The sequence below is a fragment of the Stigmatopora argus genome, chromosome 20 (assembly GCF_051989625.1).
Source record: "Stigmatopora argus isolate UIUO_Sarg chromosome 20, RoL_Sarg_1.0, whole genome shotgun sequence".
In the NCBI taxonomy this organism is placed as follows: Eukaryota; Metazoa; Chordata; class Actinopteri; order Syngnathiformes; family Syngnathidae; genus Stigmatopora; species Stigmatopora argus.
Window position 1 is genome coordinate 11,171,230 of NC_135406.1, and position 18,573 is coordinate 11,189,802.

An 18,573-nucleotide genomic window follows, 5' to 3' on the forward strand; every position below is an offset into this window, starting at 1 on the left:
TCTATGCTCCAAAGTGCCCTGTCAACTTGATGGGCCAGGACCTTATAAAGATGTGTCCTGTCCAGATGGACAACAACTCCAAGACTCTCCTGCAAGGCGCCACCAAGCAACTGCCCCAATCTTTGCTGTGTGGGATAGACTGGCTAGTTGGCTTAATAATTGTTTGTTCATGTCGCGCCATGTGGCCAAACTCGCTTTACAATTGTTTGTTAAGATCGTAAAATGTAAGATAGACTGGCCAAACTGGCTTTACAATTGTTTGTTAGGATCGTGGAATGTAAGATAGGCTAACTAGCTGGCTTTGCAATTGTTTGTCAAGATCGTGGAATGTAAGATAGGCTAATAAGCTGGCTTTGCAATTGTTTGCTTGTATTGTGCGATGTGGCCAACTAGCTTAATAATTGTTTGTTCGAATCGCGCGATGTAAGCTAGGCTGCGGCAGTTTGTGTGAGCTATAAAAATATCGTGTTTGCATACAACTTAGCCCTGCAAATGTCTAACCATATCAGCCTAAAATTTTGGTTACATAAACTTTGTCCTACATCACTGTCTTAGAAATATTTCCCTGTTTTCCTATATAAAGACTGACCCACTTTTCATTCGGAGAGAGAGTTGCAAAGGACACCACGCTGAGCGCTTCACCACTGTTAGAGCTCTCTCTCCATCTTGCAGTCTGGTAATAAACCTATTTCCTTTAAATTGATCTCACTTTTTCTGTGCCTATTCCTGAAGTTGTATTACAGATCTATCAGCTGACATCTACTGGGCTCGCATTGACACCGACTCCGACGGCTGGAAACAAGCCGAACACTACTGGCCTTTGTGACTGCCCTGGGTACGGCATCTACGTACATATGATTTGGTTTCTGACTGCTTGCATTGCACGCTCTACTATGATAGGCAAGGTAATGAGGTCTATACTGATTCGTTACAAACAATTGAAGGACTCACTTGGCAAATACATTGTGGCGATTTGTTTATTGGTAACCCGGAGTGGCTTTCAATACACATTTGTCTGATGAACAATTAAAATGGTACATGAAGGATAACCCGCCGGATCTCCCCATGTCACCATCTCATCCACATGTTTCCATGATGATATCTCCTCACTCAGCTAAAGACCTTGGGCCCTTTGTACGAGAATACATGTTGGCTAAGGATTGGAAACCCACCATAACTCAATCTTTGTTTTATTCTTGATGTTTATTGTGTCCAATTTGAAAAAGTCAAACCATGCTTCATTTTGGAGCATCGACTGTTGGAAGACACCATGGTTGTGAAACAATGGACAGTGACATGGCCTCAACGGTTCTCGCTGACCTGCCGGACACAATTTGTTCCGTTACTCCTACAGACATGGGCTTGTGTAACGTTGCTTTTGCACTTTTCACATGACTTCCAATCCCATGCATATCGAAAGCAATTTTTATAATTCAACTGTTCATTTCAGTAAATACTACAATGACATTGAAAAATACATTTTTACAAAGGTACTTAGTCAAGTGAAAACAACAGTGGCTGAGGATGCCAATCACATTTTTGGATTATTACTCATTTAAAAAAGCAATACTTTTTGTCACTTTTACTGAACCAAGATGCCTCTTGAATTGTATGAAGTTTCCCTGCTTCCTACCTTGGCGTCTTGTGGAGCTTGGCCATCTTGGTGTTTGTCTCCTTGACTGCCCCCCTCAGGTCAGTGGTGTGCTCCTGGATTAGCTTTGGCATATGGCCAATTCATTCCAACTTGGTCTCAATCGTGGAAGCCTATTGACAAGGAGGACGTTTAAAATGTTAAGACAATTTGAAAAACAAGCACTTTTTAATCAGTGCTTTTTTGATGAAAATGTTGACCATAATTCTTGCTGAACTTTTATTCTTGACAATGAAACTAACCTTCAGAACAATGTTGCTCGACCTCCAGGAACGGTGGGCCACTAAAAAAGCAAACGTGCGGGGTCTCTTTTAAGGTGCTCAGTCAGCTTGATGTCTGCCATCTATAGAAGAAATGGCATGATGAACATTTTGATGGAGAACATTGCATCGGTACAAAGTGGGTTAAGGATGACACATTGAGTTTTTTTTCTTATAAATGTACTCGTTCTCTAGGCATCCTTCACCACCTTGCACACCACCAAGGACTTCAAGAGGAAGATTTGTCTATTTTTTCCCATGCTCAAGGCTATTCTTGAATCCCAGACCTTGAAGGAATCCTGCAGGAGCAGCTCTCCTTGTGACTCAATGCATTCATCAAAACCTGAAGGGGGAGAGATGAAGGTGACATGTAACCAAACTGGACTTGGTTCGTGAGCACATGTTTTGCCATCTTGTCATCATGTTCAGTTACCTTCCAGCATGGAGAGATGCATGGCATCATTGGCATTCTTGGGAATGCCAAGAGTTATATCCAGGGCTTTTTTGAGCTGCTCTTACCCTTCTTCAGAGCATTGCAGCGGATTTTTAAATAAGCCAACAGATGCTTACAATGGCTGCGAGACACTGTTCTCACAGAATAACGAGAATTTACTGTATATAGGTATTGTTATATGCTCCGTTTGTGTTACATCTTTTGGACCCAATTGCAGTGAAGCAAGCAAGGAGAAGGAAGTAGTACTCAAACGAATCTTTAATAACTTAAACCGGAGGCAATAGACTAACAAAAGACTTGGCGTCAAATAACAAAACAAAACCTGACTAGGGGAGACACGGGAAAGCTAGGAGCGAGGCACGCCACGTTGGATCGAGGAAAATGTGGAAACATGGCATGGTAATCAGCAGACGATCCAACAATGACAAAGCAGTCAGTGGGGTTTAAATAGACTGGCTTTGGTTGACGAGACAATTCGGAACACCTGGGAAACACAAGAGGGACGAAGGATACACCAGGGGCGGAGACACGACAGCTGAACACAATGGGCAATCACTCAGACAGGAAACCAGGTGGGAAAAAGCAAAACAAAACCAAGCAACCCTAACAGTTTGTCTGTTGTGTACTAAAGGAAGTTTAAGATTACATCCATGTTCGTTTCATTGAGCTGTTCATGTTTTGTTTCATTATGTTAGGGGACCTTCATGAGACAAAATAAAAGGTGATGTTGAATTAATTTATTTCTAATGGGGTTCAGGTTTACGGAAGCTGATCGCACTCACCTTGAAAATAAAATAAAGTCCTGGCCGTTTTTCAAATTAATTCATCTTTGGTGTGGTGTTGTTTTTTTGAAGTATTTTTTTCTTCATTTTTCAAATTAATTTATTGTCTGAGGGTGTTTTTCTTTGTTTTTCAAAATGTATTTTTGGCGTTATGTTTTTGAATTATTTTTTTCTTGTTTGTTTTTCGTTTTTATTTATTTTTTCCTCAGAAAGAAAATACATTCAAAAATCGAGCAAACAGCAGTTATCGACATATTTGGAAGTCTCGCGTGGACTGCGTCCCCCAAATTCTAGACAGGAGGATCCGTGCTCGCGTACACACCTACCTCCATTCAGCACAATCATGTTTTATCCAGATATTTGGCAAAGACAGTGCGAGACAGCCCAGTCATCAAGTCACCTTAATGACAAGTACGCTTCTAAGTTTCCTCTCGTATAGAATTTGAAACCCCTCTTCTTGGCCACTCTGTAGTCAAACATTCATTTGGAAGGAAAACTTAAAGCATCACACAACAAACCCACACATGCGCAAAGACCTTTTCAAACATTCAGTAAGAGAGCAACTTTTTGCTCAGTTTGTTGCCAATGTTTTATTCCTAAGGACAGGAATTTATTTTCTCATATTTAGATGTAATTTTCGATTGTTTTCACTTTTTTTTTTAACTGGTACTGTATTTTCTTTGTTGAGAACATGCTCTCAAAATGTAGGAAACTAGAATGCAATTAAACACTTGTTGTTGTTAATATTTGAAATAGATGACAAAAAGAAAAATGGACTAAATGTAATGAAATAAAAATGATTTTTCCTATTTGACTATTTTCTGTTCCTTTTTCACAATGAATTTTAGGCCTTACCTGACATGTTTTGCGGTATCACTTCCGCCTTCATCAGAATGTCAAGGCATTAAAAAAAACAATTCGTTTTTTATCAAATTCCGATCTTGTGAAAATGATGCGATCAGGCCCGATTTCCGATCTCATTTTTGATAAGTAGGAATCCCTCAGAAGAATATGAGAAAAGATAAGTTTTACAGAATTAATAGTTGTCAAGAACAATTTTTCACAGCAATGGTAACACTTGGAAGTAGGGTAGTTTGCTTCTTCAAAAAAAGAACCGATGTTAGTAGCAGAGAATGGTTTCGATCCATTGACCTCTGGGTTATGGGCCCAGCACGCTTCCGCTGCGCCACTCTGCTTCTTCTGACATATCACTTCACACTTTACAAGGTAACTCACAAAACTAATCAATCACATTGAAGCAGATATACTGAGAGCACGTGGGTATTCCCACCTGCTGACAGAGCTCCTGAGGACCACCAGCGCAAGAACCTTGGTCTCGGCCGGGGACTGGCATAGCCTTGGTTAGTCCTGCTATGCACAGAGTCATCCATTACGCATTAAAAAAATTCAATTACAATAAAAAAAGTGGTACGAGACATTCGGCCCCGGGATTTACAAAATAAGATACCATGTTGAATTTAAACATGCACTTAAGCTAATAATACCCCACTGACGAATCATTACCTTATCATGGTGGTGGGGTTTGTCAGTCACAGTGACCCTTGGAGCTATGTTGTCCGGAGCCTTGAACCCCGGGGTAGGGTTATCCATGGCAAACTGGTCTGATGCGAGGGATCAGACAAAGAATGGCTCAGAAGACCTCTTATGATGAGCAACATTATTGGACGACATCTTCCCTCACCTGGACGCGGGTCACCGGGGCCCCACTCTGGAGCTAGGCCCGGAGGAGGGGAGCGATGGCGAGCGCCTGGTAGCCGGGCCTAGACCCATGGGGCCCGGCCGGCCGGGCACAGCCCGGAGAGGCGACGTGGGTTCCCCCTCACATGCTCTCACCACCTGTGAGAGGGGCCAAAGAAGGCGATCCCCGGCTGCAGAAACTCTCTCTTGGGGCGTGGAATGTCACCTCCCTGGTTGGGAAAGACCCTGAGCGTGAGGTTGAGAAATTCCGGCTCGACATAGTTTGGCTCAGCACTACACAGCTTGGGTTCCGGTACCACCCCTCTCAAGGGGGGTTGGACACTTCCAGCATCCCTCCATCTTCGGGTGGGGGGACGGCACCTGATTGTTGTTTGTGTGCATGCACCAAAAAGCAGTTCAGAGTACCTACCCCTTTAGGAATCCTTGGAGGGGGTGCTGGAGAGTGCTCCTTATGGGGACTCCCTTGTTCTGCTGGGGGACTTCAATGCTGATGTGAGACCTCGAGGGAGTGATTGGGAAGAACGGCCCCCCTGATCGAAAAACCCGAGTGGTGTTCTATTGTTGGATTTCTGCGCTCGTAGTGGATTTTTTCATTGATAATACGGTTCCAGACTCTGGGTTAAAAGTTCTCTTTATATATTTTTTCTGAACATAATCACCTACCGGAAATGTATCTTGATGAAAATATCTGAAAAAATTCAAATCTGGTGCTGTGGTTTTTGCTTGTTTAAGCATGTGCTGCTCCCGCTCTGACAAAGAAGTGGGTTGTATTTGAAGGAGTTCTTCCATTCCACAGTCATCACTGACATTATAGTTCGCTGACCAGAATGTCAGATGGTTGCTGTTTGACATAGCTTTCGTGAAAATGTATAAACTACCAATTCAGATGATCACGCTAGATCAAAATGATACATTTCAAACAATTTTCAAGTGTGATTTCTGGATTTTTCTTTTTAAGGTGGACCTGCACCTACGATGAAAATGTCAGAACACCATGATTTCTAAGTGGGAGAACTTGCAATATAGCTGGGTGTTCAAATACTTATATTGAACTCACTGAATAAGGTTATAAAGACACAATAGGATGCTTTTTGTATTGAAAGAAACTTTCATCATGGCCAATAGTGGATGCATGGATACTGTGCTGTCTAACTTAAAAATGTGTTATTTCTCTTTGAAGCAAACTTTTGATAAATTATAAAGACACGAATGCCCCACCCAAAACATGGCCCAAACACAAAACTTTACCTCAATCAAAAATCAGTTTTAAACAGCGAAAAATAGTGCTTGAGTGCATTTGTTTTAATCTCAGCTATGATTTGGCATTCAAATTATTTTTTTTCTTTGATTGAAGTTTTTTTTATTATAGTGAGGTTATGAATTGTTTGAATGCACAGCAATATTTTGATTGAGGATTTTTTTTATTGAATAAGACAATAATGACACAAATAGAATCACAAATGTACCTCCATTAATGTAGTTTAACAATATACTCACGATGAAAAAACAATCCAGAATTATCAGAGAAGAGTTTTTTTTTCAATGATCCACAAACTGGTTCTTTTTAATTCTGCTGGGCAAAATACCACCCACCTACTACTTCATGTTTGGCAACTAGCACATATTAGACTACTGTAGCACCATCTTTGCAGTGATGGTGAACGACTGTTGAAGGAAGAGCACTCTGTCTTCCTTCTCAGGTTCAATTAATTTCGGATGTGGAAGATGTTGGGTGTCCAAATACAGGCTGGAGGCGATGAACAGTGACTTCGAAGCTTTTATTACAGAATATTCTAAGCACAGGTGAAACACAGGAAAAGCTGTCGTCCACAAATGCGCCGAGACAGACAACTTACATTCATTCACCTTTATTCTCTCAAAAGGTTGTTACCGAAACCGAACAGGGATGGGATTTTCCCCTACTTCATTGAGTAAGCTATTTGTTATGAACCGGCAAATAGAAGATTGACAATGTTGCAAGTGTTCAAGGACACATCTGGCTACAGGACAGAGCTCTACTAAGGAGAAGCTCTTTAAGTTGCTTGTTTGTGCCTTGGAGGAGAGTCTTGGAGTTGTGGAAGCTGGAACTCTGGACGATAATCGGGACTGCAAAAGAATGAGAGTCCATCTGGAAAGTGTAGATTTAGACCATCTGGGCTGCATTTGATGACAGGACACATCTTGATAAGAAGGTGCCAGCCCATCAAGTTGACAGCGCACTTTGATGAAGGAATGAGTTAGAGTTTGTGAGTAGCACTTGGTGGCTACCGGGGAAGTTAAAGGCAGGATGACCTCTTCACCCTTGTCTCTTTATTTCTGCGTGCATTTGGGAATGCCTATTGGTGAACCTATCATACCACTACTAGGATACAAGACAATCCTCTGTGAAATTCTTGCAAGAGAGAATCGAACCGACTTGTCTCTGTCTAGGTTCAAAGGACGTCTCAGCTCTCAAGGGAGGGGTGAGAAAATAGGAGTGAGAAGTCAATAAAGGACCCTAGTTACAATACAAGTTTTAGCTCTCAAAACAAATGAAGGTCATGTAGAGCCGAAGGTTCTTCTCCACATTCCAGCAGTCCAAGAGGATTCGACCATCCTGTTGTTTGGTCTAACTAAGGAGCAAAGCATTTACTCTGTTGCAAGCAGATGTACTAAAATGACTTTTCTAATGTAAATAAGCTAAGTAAAGCAAAAATAAAAAAAATAGTTACATTTCTACCAATTATCCCCTTCAACATCAAAAAGATAAAAACAATTTACCATTAATTTCAGACAAAGTTACTGTATTTTCACACCTGTAGAAAGAAAACAATCTTTTATATATTAATTTGTGAAATTGTTCAAATTAATGTATTCATTTTCCTCTTAGTTTTAAATTTTAGCAAATAACGCTTCTCTTTTTTGTCACTTTTGAATTTGGAAGGCTGATTTTGTCAACAAAAAGACCCAAAAAGTATTTTTCACCAAAAAGAGCTTTATTGGAACTACCAAAAAGATGACACGTTAAATCGGTTTAAAAACGTGATTCATCTTATAATATGACAAAAGTATAAGGACGTTGTAGTACTTATTTTGAGCAAATTCATTGTCTTTCACACCATATTTCTACTGTTTCTTAGATCCTAGATTCAATATATCAAATATTTTCATTAAAATGTATCATGTTTGAATAACACTCAATATTCTTATTGGATTTGCTAGCAAATTCAATAGACAAAAACTGCAATTTTTCAAATTTTTTAGGCATGTCTTTAACTGTGACAACATTTTCCATATTATTTAGATAGTAAATTAAATAAAATCTTCAACGACACTGAATTTTCTTATACAGTAATACCTTGACATACAAGTGTTCCAACAGACGAGACAAATTTGAGATATGAGCATACCAGATGTTTCCCAATTGTGAGTCGGTAGTAAATTAGAACAATTTTTTGTGGGGTTTTTTTAGGATGGAAACGGATTAATTTGTATTTTGTTCATTTCTATGGGAAGAATTGACTCGAGATACGAGTAAATTGACATACTAGCTCAATCCCGCAATAAGATCGTATCTTAAGGTATTACTGTATTTGAATAGTGTGGATCGATATTACACATTAAAAAGTGTAAACAAGATTTTCAAAATGCAAAATACAATTATACTTTGATTACAATCTTTCGTACAGAAATTGAAAAAGCAAGCAAAGCCGTCATTGGCCGCTCACTGATTATCACAACACATTTGCGCCTTTTAAGTCTATCCTTACGACTAAATCTCTGGCAAGAATCTGAGCAGGAAAAGGGTTTCTGACCAACGTGAGTAATTGTGTTTTTAAGATATTCTTGCCACAAATTGAGCAAAAAAAGCGCTTTTCTACTGTGCGGGTTGTTAAGTCTTCTTTTCAGGTTTTTCAATTGTGTAGCTTTTTAATTGGGCTGTTGTAGCGAATCTGTGGCCACAGACTGAGCAGGAAAACATTGTTCTCCAGTGTGGGTTAATACGTGTTCTTTTAAGCTTCTCCTTTGGGAAAATGTTCGACCACAAACTGAGCAGGAAAATGTTTTTTCAGCAGTGTGGGTTCTTATGTGTCTTTGTAAATCTTTCTTTTGAGAAAAGGTTTTACCGCAAACTGAACACGAAAATGGCTTTTCACCCGTGTGTGTTCTTGCATGACTAATTAAGTATCCCTTCCGTGTGAATCTTTGACCACAAACTGAACACGAAAATGTTTTTTCACCAGTGTGGGTTCTTGTGTGCCTTTTTAAGCTTCCCTTCTCTGTAAATCTTTTACCACAAACTGAACACGCAAATGGTTTTTCACCTGTGTGTGTTCTTGCATGACTATCGAAGTGTGCCATCTGTGTGAATGTTTGTCCACAAACTGAACACGAAAATGGTTTTTCGCCAGTGTGGGTTCTTGCGTGACTAATTAAGTTTCCCTTCTGTGTGAATGTTTGACCACAAACTGAACACAAAAATGGTTTTTCACCAGTGTGGGTTCTTGTGTGCCTTTTTAAGTTTCCCTTGTCTGTGAATCCTTGACCACAAACTGAACACGAAAATGGTTTTTCACCCGTGTGTTTTGCTGCATGACTAATTAAGTGTCCCTTCTGTGTGAAGGTCTGACCACAAATTGAACACGAAAATGGTTTTTCACCAGTGTGGGTTCTTGTGTGTCTTTTAAATGTTCCCTTGTGTGTAAATGTTTTACCACAAACTGTACATGATAAGGGTTTCTCCCCAGTGTGGCTCCTCATATGTGTTTTCAAAGAAGACTTTTCCCCAAAGGTTTTCCCACACTGAAAGCATTTGCAGAGTTTGTCGCCACTGGGATTTTTCTTAACATCTTCAACATCAATAGTTGACCATTTGACACATTCGTTTTTGATTGGAGGTTGCTCTTCTCTTTTGCACTGTTGAGAGAACTCTGGCTCCTCCGCTTTAATTTGGGGCCATGCTGAGGCGTTTGCAGGCTCCGCCCCTCCGCTGGCCACACCCAGAACATCTTCACTCTTGAAAGGCTCATCAGTTGACCATTTGACACATTCCTCGTTTTTGATTGGAGGTTGATCTTCTCTTTTGCACTGTTGAGAGAACTCTGGCTCCTCCTCCTCTTTAATTTGGAGCCATGCTGAGGCGTTTTCAGGCTCTGCCCCTTCGCTGGCCACGCCCAGATCATCCCACTTCACAGACTCACCAGGTGACCAGGTGACATAATCTTCCTCCTTTTTGATTGGAAGTTGCTCATCTGTCATTTTTTGTTGAGGGAACCCTGCAAAGACACGGAGATAAATGATTAAACATTTTCCAATTCAAATGACTGAATTTCTTGTTCACAGAAATGAAACCAAACAGAAGAGGGGGCCATACATTCATTTCGTCAGTGTTATGGCTGCCAGCCTGGGTATACATTATGTTGTGGGTTTTATTGTTTTTCTGTTTGGTTTTGATTTGCAGTTGCCTGGAGCTGTGGCGCCACACCTGTGGCGGAGCCCTACCCAGGCTAACACAGCTGTGAAGACTTCCCACTCATCCCTCCTCCAATCACGGTCCACATCCTGACCTTACTTAAACCCGTCTATTTTTTAGTTCTGGGCTCGACTGTCTGGCATCCAGGTGATAAGGCGGTGGAGTCCTTACTTGCTTTAGAAGACACTTGTCTAAAGTTAAGGAAGTTGTGTTTGCCCCAGCTTGACCTTATTTGTGAGTACAGACGCTCCCCTACTTACGAACGAGTTAGGTTCCGAGCGATTGTTCATAAGTTGAATTTGTTTGTAAGTTGATTCAGTGCTATATTTTGTATTATAATTTATGTTTAAGTATAAGTATACTTAAGTAACACGCATTGGTTTGTACTAAAAACATTTAATAAAATGGAGAGAATATGTACAGTACTGTATAGAGAGAGAGAGATTTATGTATTAGAAACTGGCCGAAAGAAGCGATCTAACGACGATTGCACAGTTTTCTTCTTTTTTTCATCATAAATGATGCGGTAGCACTGTATGGCATCATTCAATTGATTTGCAAACTTTGTGCAACGTTCAATGTTTGGGTCCTGCTGCTCGATCTTTCCGTTTATAAATGGTACTGACGGTCGAACGATTCAAGTTGTATGCCCGTGCAACGCTCACCACTCTCATGCGCATCAAGCTTTGTTATTATTGCCACTCGTTTCAAATGAAATGGCTTGCCTCTTCCTTGCACCTCCCTCACTAGAAGCCTTTTGCTTTTCACCAACCATATTGAATAATGGCTGCACGAGATATTTCATGATAAAAATGAAAAAGGTTCTTTGCGCACTGATACGTCACGCACTTAGGCAACTTACGTACTGCAACGAACTGGGCAGAGGAAGGTGGATGCTGGGTGAGCTGAGCGCTCACAGCGCCAGGCGTCGGTATTAGCGGCGGAAAGAAGCACTACTCGGAAAAAGGCGCGCAATACAAAATCGAACTTGCGAACATTTTTCGACATAAACGCAATTTGCAGACATGTTCCTATGTACCGTTGTTCGTAAGTCGAATGTTCGTAAGTAGGGGAGCGGCTGTACTATATTCATTGTTATATAGGGTATTTATGTTTTGATAAAGTTAATTATTTTGGGCTGCATTGGGGGACTTTAGATAAGTTTATCCACCACCGGGGTATACATATAGTTGTTTGCACTTAATTCGTTCCGGGACTGAGCTCGTATGTCGATATTCTCGTAACTCGAACGGACGTTTCCCATTGAAATGAACTAAAAACAAATTAATTTGTTCCAAACCTCTGAAAAAACACGAAAAACAGGATATTGGATTGGAAACAAGTTTTATTTCTACTAATGGCCAGCTAGCTATTAACAAAGTAACACATAACTAGTGGTTTAATATTACTAAAATGTGTTTAGATCTAAAATTAGACGGATTTCGCGGAGGGTAGAGAGAGGGACATAGAGGGGGGCAAGCGTGGGAGACTTTTTGCACCGGTGAATCGTAATATAACAAACTGTTGGAATAATGATTCAAACCTTTTAAATCATTATTAGTAATATTTAATTAAAAAAGGAAAAACATCTTTCAACAAACTCTGCCTACAACTTGCAAGGAGATGCAATGCGACGCCGTCTTAGTCCACAGTGCATTCTGACGAGCTGCATACTCTTCGGTACATTTAGCGGCACATAACCAAAACATTCAAAGGTAATCTGATTTAAACAATTGCCATTGAAAGAAAAACACCTGCGTAAGAATTTGCAGTATGAGCATAATAATTTCTTTATAAGGTAAACTGCCGGTGTCCCAGACAAAACAATTTATGAGTCCTTCGTAGATCTCCCAGTAAACAGTCCTTGGAGGGTGAGGTGTTATGTCAACAAGCTGGAGCCAGCAGGGTGACCTCGAGTTTGTCCCAGTCTTATACAAAAGTAATTAAAATGCCTTATTACTTATTAAAAATGCTTACAACACATATAGAATATTCCATAATAATTCTAACATTCCCTCCTTTTACTATATGTTTGTTATTCATTTTATGACAAATTCAAAATGAGAGGGATATCACCGTTGGCTGTTTTAATTTTACCCGCTTAGGCTCTACTCGTTCGGCAGGTCTGAAAAGCAGAACACAAGATCATTTTCGTCCAATCCATCCTCGTAATTACCATGCTCCTGGAATTCACTGTTAGTGTCAGCAGTAGGAGATATAATTCATGCAATTTGGAATTTGTAGGGGCAATCGCAGTGGTTATAAGTCGGCTCATCAAAGATCTTAAGCAGGGAATAATACAACACCCACATAATGTCAAAATCGTAGCAAAAAGGGCTACCACAAATTAGGCCAAATCATTATTAGTGAGGCCACAAATCTGTCAGCGGACATTATTCTACTCCAGGATGCTTTTTCATCTTGCGGTTTAGGGCCTGCAGGCCATCGTTGGCCCTGGTGTGGGACCCAGTGGGGGGCGTGTTGTTGAGTGCAACATTTTCAAACGTTGCATACGCCCCCTGCTCCTTCAAGAAGCATTTCAACCGCTGCACGATCCTGGAACGCCGTCAGACTAGTGGCTATTATTCCATTTCATACATTTTGGGCTTACATCTTTTGTCATTATCTCCTTTACACAATCAGGGGTAATTTGTGCGGGTACTACTCTTAAGAGAGGTCGGCCCCCCATACATGTTATACAGGTTTGATACAGGTTTGATTTATAATAGCTGCATTTTCCATCAACAATAACCAATTATTTCTTACCGCCTGCCGTTTGGGAACTCCCCGTTGCAGAAATGAATTCTCTGTTCATCTCAGATTTTAATTTTACTATGGCGGCTCCGGGTGTTTCCATCTCTGACGACCTTCTTACCCATGGACTTAGGAAAAACGTCAGACAAAGATTCACAAGTTAATTTGTCAGTCTGAATTATGATTTGTAATGCCCCACCGTATGGGTTAATTTTATCGAAGGCCTGATGGTTTTTCGCACACGTGTGTCATCCAAGCTTGCCAATCTAGACCAGTTTCTGCAACAAGGTTTCCCCAATCTGTTTTAGGACTGTTATGTACCACACATATTCTATAAAATCCATGTGTATCCTTTGAAATGGATATGTAGCTTTTGTAGCTTGACATAAGGGGGAATCGCCCGTGTTTTTGCCATATATCTGCATATAGATTGAATATATAACCTCCCCCTTTTTTGAGGCATGAAATTTACCATGACTCAAAATGGCAGCCCTCCCAGATAAGTCTTTTGTTTTTGTTTAGTCCCCCAGGTTCCCAAAATTTCCCATTGCAGAAATCAAAAAATTTCATTTGGCGAAATTCTTTTCTTTATTGTTTCTGTCCTACTCTGCCACCGCCGTCCTCGAAAGGCTTATCAGCGATTTCAGAAATATTCCACCTTGATATTAGAATATTGATATATCTTGGTGGCTAGCCAATTGAAACACAAAAGACAGACACTCATCCACGCTGGCACTCATAATCAAGAAATTTAGAGTGCTCCCCCAATCATCAAGATTGATGCCTGAAGAAACTAGATAATTAATGTATTAGATTCACATGCCACATATCTAAAAATAGAAATTTGTTCAATAACGGAAAAGTTGTGACACATTGAAACACACACACACACCCTTTTTGTATTTTAACCGTTTGTAAAAACTTTATCTCCATGTTCTGGATTATCTTACACCCCCTTTCAATGTTATCGAATTTTGCCCATTCTAGTCAACCCATCTACTTAAAGCATTTCTCCAAGGTTGATATTTTATAATTTGGAGATGTTATTTTTAAAACATAGACATTATTTCATCACTCGTTTCACACTATGAAAGGCCCCACCTGAATTTGTTGTAGATATTCCCCTTTATCTAAGCTTGTTATTGCCAATCGTTATCACCGTAACATTCAGTTGTATTAACCCCATAATTGCAATGCAGTAAGTTTTGGCTAAACTCTGAATGTGTATGCCTCTAAAGCAATAGACAGTAATAACGTCCCAATAGTCATCAATATGACCTATAGCAAAGCATACGCCCCCTTCAGGTCAAACAAGGAAAGTCTTTTGTGCACCTAAAGACGCTCCATGTTTCTTCTAGGGAAACTATGCCTATCCTTAACCAATTATCTTATCTACCCCAGCCAGGTTCAATTTACCTAACAATTTGGATGAATGCCATGAAATGAATTTGGATGAATGCCATGAAATTTCTCATGCCATTTCTGCATTGTTAATTTCATGTCTGATTTCTTTAACAACCAAATAACTCTTAATACCTAAGACATAAATTGCAAATCACCCCATACTATGTTTACTTAAGATAAGAGCAATTTCTTATAGCTCCCTGTTACCACAAGAAAAATCTACAATAATTAAATTAGAGAAATCCACCTTTTACTAGGCATTTCCTAATTACAATTTTCAATGCTTAATAAAGGACCCACAAATTGTAACCAATATGCCATAATATTGTAAAAAATCCATTCATTTTTCTTTAACCAGCCAACCATTCAAAAACAGTAATAATATCGTTTTATCCTCCAAAACTAGCTCTCTTCAATTAAGAGCCCTTTGAACTTCACAAAAAAGAAAATAAAATAATAATAATAGTATTATTCCCAATTCCAAAGCTTTCCCCAAATCAATCTTTGCCAAACAGATTTTCTATCACCTCGAAAGACATTGACCTTCATGCTCGCTGCAGAAGCAGCATCCTTATCTTTTGTTTACAAATTCCAAAGTGCTCTCTTTTCTTTGTGCCCAATGCTTCCCCTCCTGTGCCTCCTGTGAGCAATTATTTTTTAGAGAAGACTAAATTAATAAACTAAATTAATTACTCTCCCGATATCCAACTATATCATCATAGTTTGCCAAGACCCCATAATCTTTATATGCTGCAAGCACAACTATATCATAGCAAAACCCATTTCTGCCCTCAAGTTTGCTTCAGCACCCCCAAGGCCAATTATTGTAATATTCAGCCGCATCAAAACAGAGCGCTCCCCCCGCAATCAAAGCATTATTCGGCAAGTTTAGAGTCTGACCAAAACGCAGTTTTGGCAACCCCGCTAAACATTTAATTTGCTGTTTTGTATTTCTGTTAACCAAAATATTCCCGCTAGCAGACGGGAACGAAACCAGGATAAGCCACAATAAGCCATTTCATTCTTTGAAATAACCATTTTAATTGCCATTTTACAACTTTCAGCATCACACAAAAATCCAATTGAATTCAATCCCAAAGAATGTAATATCTGGTTTAAAATTTGCTCAACATCCTCATGTTCAAAATCCTCATTCAAATCATTTTGAGCAGGCCTGCCTTGTTTTTAGAGACATTTTTGTCCAGGCAACCACGCGATATATGTAATATATATAAGTATAATTTGAATGAGCATGCAACACATTTGAATGAGCATGCAACCCATTTTTTTAGCTGCTCCTGATAAATGCTGCCCACCGCGTGGTCTTCAGCGAGGCCGCTGTTGGCCTTAAAACAAGCCGTCATCCTGATTTGATATTCTGCAAAAGGCTCACCATCCCTCTGCTTAGCTCTGCTGATCACGGTATAATTAACTTTTGTTTTAAACTTCCCCGTAACCCGATCAATCAGTTCATGCACTCAAATTACGACCGTCATGACACAACGGGCCACCATCAGCTTTTGGATTCGAATTTAGTAGGAGCCTGCTCCTTGCCCACATTAGTATTAGCAACTTCGATCATGGGATATTGTTCAATAAACACATCACTCATTGGCGGCGCCCCAGGCTGGGGAGATAGCGTTTTCTCCCCATGTCCCCCACGGGCCCTCCCGACCTGGTCATATTTGTCGGAGGGGGCCCTCCTTTTTACCAACAACAACAACACACTTCTTCCCCACCGGGCTAGCCGTCCTCTTTTCTGTGGAATAACACAGCCTCTGTGTTTCCAGTCCCACCGTTATTCAATAACAATCCGGCTCGAAGGACCAAATGTTGGAATAATGATTCAAACCTTTTAAATCATTATTAGTAATATTTAATTAAAAAAGGAAAAACATCTTTCAACAAACTCTGCCTACAACTTGCAAGGAGATGCAATGCGACGCCGTCTTAGTCCACAGTGCATTCTGACGAGCTGCATACTCTTCGGTACATTTAGCGGCACATAACCAAAACATTCAAAGGTAATCTGATTTAAACAATTGCCATTGAAAGAAAAACACCTGCGTAAGAATTTGCAGTATGAGCATAATAATTTCTTTATAAGGTAAACTGCCGGTGTCCCAGACAAAACAATTTATGAGTCCTTCGTAGATCTCCCAGTAAACAGTCCTTGGAGGGTGAGGTGTTATGTCAACAAGCTGGAGCCAGCAGGGTGACCTCGAGTTTGTCCCAGTCTTATACAAAAGTAATTAAAATGCCTTATTACTTATTAAAAATGCTATCATAGCAAAACCCATGCTTTAAATGAACTTGGATTATGATGCAGACACACTCAAAAATAAGTTTAATCTAACCTTACACTAAACTTAATTATAATTTTGTTTTACATTTTTTATACCTTCTCCTGGCCAGGTTGGCTGTTTGCCCCGCCTACAACCTGACTAGTATCGATGGGCTGTTTGCTGTTGTATTCCCTTCAAAATATTCCGAAAATGATGCACACAAATATCCTCACAATAAGATAATGCACGACCACTTGCCAACGAGAAGTAGTCTTGAATTAGCGATCGCTCCCCTAATGGGAGCTAACAGGCTAAGGGGGAAAAAAACTGAAAAAAATGCAACGCTCCGCTCAGTGCCCGCAGAGAACTTATAAAGAGGTAGTTGCGACCAGAGATATTACACGTGGAGTTGCAGGGGAGAGAGCCAGAGCCCCTGATATTCTTATGAGCAGCCAACGAGAAGTAATATACAGTGGTACCTCGACATACGAGCTTAATCCGTTCTGGGACTGAGCTCGTATGACAAGATTCTCGTAACTCGAGGTAAAGTTTCCCATTGAAATGAATGGGAAACAAATTAATTCGTTCCAACTCTCTGAAAAAAACACCAAAAACAGGATATTGGATTGAAAAAAATGTTTTATTTCTTATAATTCGCCATATATTGACAAAGTAATAAATAACGAGTGGTTTAATAGAAATAAAGTGTTTAATCTAACTAAAATTGGCCGGATTTCGCCGAGGGGAGAGGGGCTTCGGTTTTTTTTTTCTTCCACACAACGCACTCGTAAACAGAACAAACACTCCACCCTCACGTTCGCTATCGATGGGCTGTTTGCTGTCGTACTATTCCCTTCAAAATATTCCGAAAATGATGCACACAAATGTCCTCACAATCGGAGAACGCACGACCACTTGCCAACGAGCAGCAGTCTTATCAGCGATCGCACCGCTGCTCATGGGAGCTTCGGGGGCGCTGGCTAGCGGCTCATTTTAGCTTGTAGCATCTGTGTTCGCATCCCCTCGAACGGCGACTATGATAGAGTTGCTACCGGGGATGCTGTTGCGAGCACGAGTATACTTCATTACCCAGAAAGCCCTCTTTTCCCCGCGCATGGGCGTTGTGCGTTTCCTGGTCTGAATAGCTCATCCGGTGCTCGTAAATATTGTTTTACGTACACGAAAGATATGCAAAAAAAAATGCCATGGCCACCTGGCTTGGTCGCATCACGAAATTTTGACCGCATCACGGGCGAATTATTCGATCGAAATTTCCCCCGTAAGACGAGCATTCCGTATGACGAACGGTCGTATGACGAGGTACCACTGTACTATACTCCTCGTATTAGCGATCGCTCCGGCATTCGCGCTCAGTGATGGAAAAAAACACTGAAAAAAATCCAACGCTCCGACCAGTGCTCGTAGATATCTGTTATACACGAAAGAGATGCGGCAAAAAAGACAGTGCGCTCCAATAATAAACAGCCTCTCATGTCTTGGCCACCTGACTTTCTCGCATCTCGAAATTTTTCTCGTATCTAGAGATAATTATTTGCTCGAAATTTTAGTCGTATCTCGAAATGCTCGTATGTAGGGGTGCTCGTATGTAGAGATACCACTGTACTGGGAATGTAAAATCTTATATACTTATATCGGCAGTGGTTAGGCTGGAAAGAAAGGATAAATACGCTGGTCGCTACACTAACGAAACTAAACTCAGGTGCCAACTTCTCCGAAAAGTAACAGAAACTCCGGGACACCGGACAACCTCCCTAAACTCTGGAAATCCCCCAAAAATGTCAAAGCAAATAT

General features: G+C 40.4%; 1 protein-coding gene across 1 annotated transcript in view; it reads right to left on the reverse strand.

Moving 5' to 3' along the window:
- Window positions 1-7,729: 7,729 nt before the first annotated feature.
- The window catches only part of LOC144065589 (uncharacterized), a 16,257-nt gene continuing 5,413 nt past the window's right edge, over window positions 7,730-18,573 (reverse strand). The window contains exon 2 of the mRNA XM_077588565.1: window positions 7,730-10,121. Within this exon, the coding sequence (XP_077444691.1) occupies window positions 8,776-10,121 (1,346 nt within the window). The 3' untranslated portion in view covers window positions 7,730-8,775. The remainder of the gene's footprint in view (window positions 10,122-18,573) is intronic.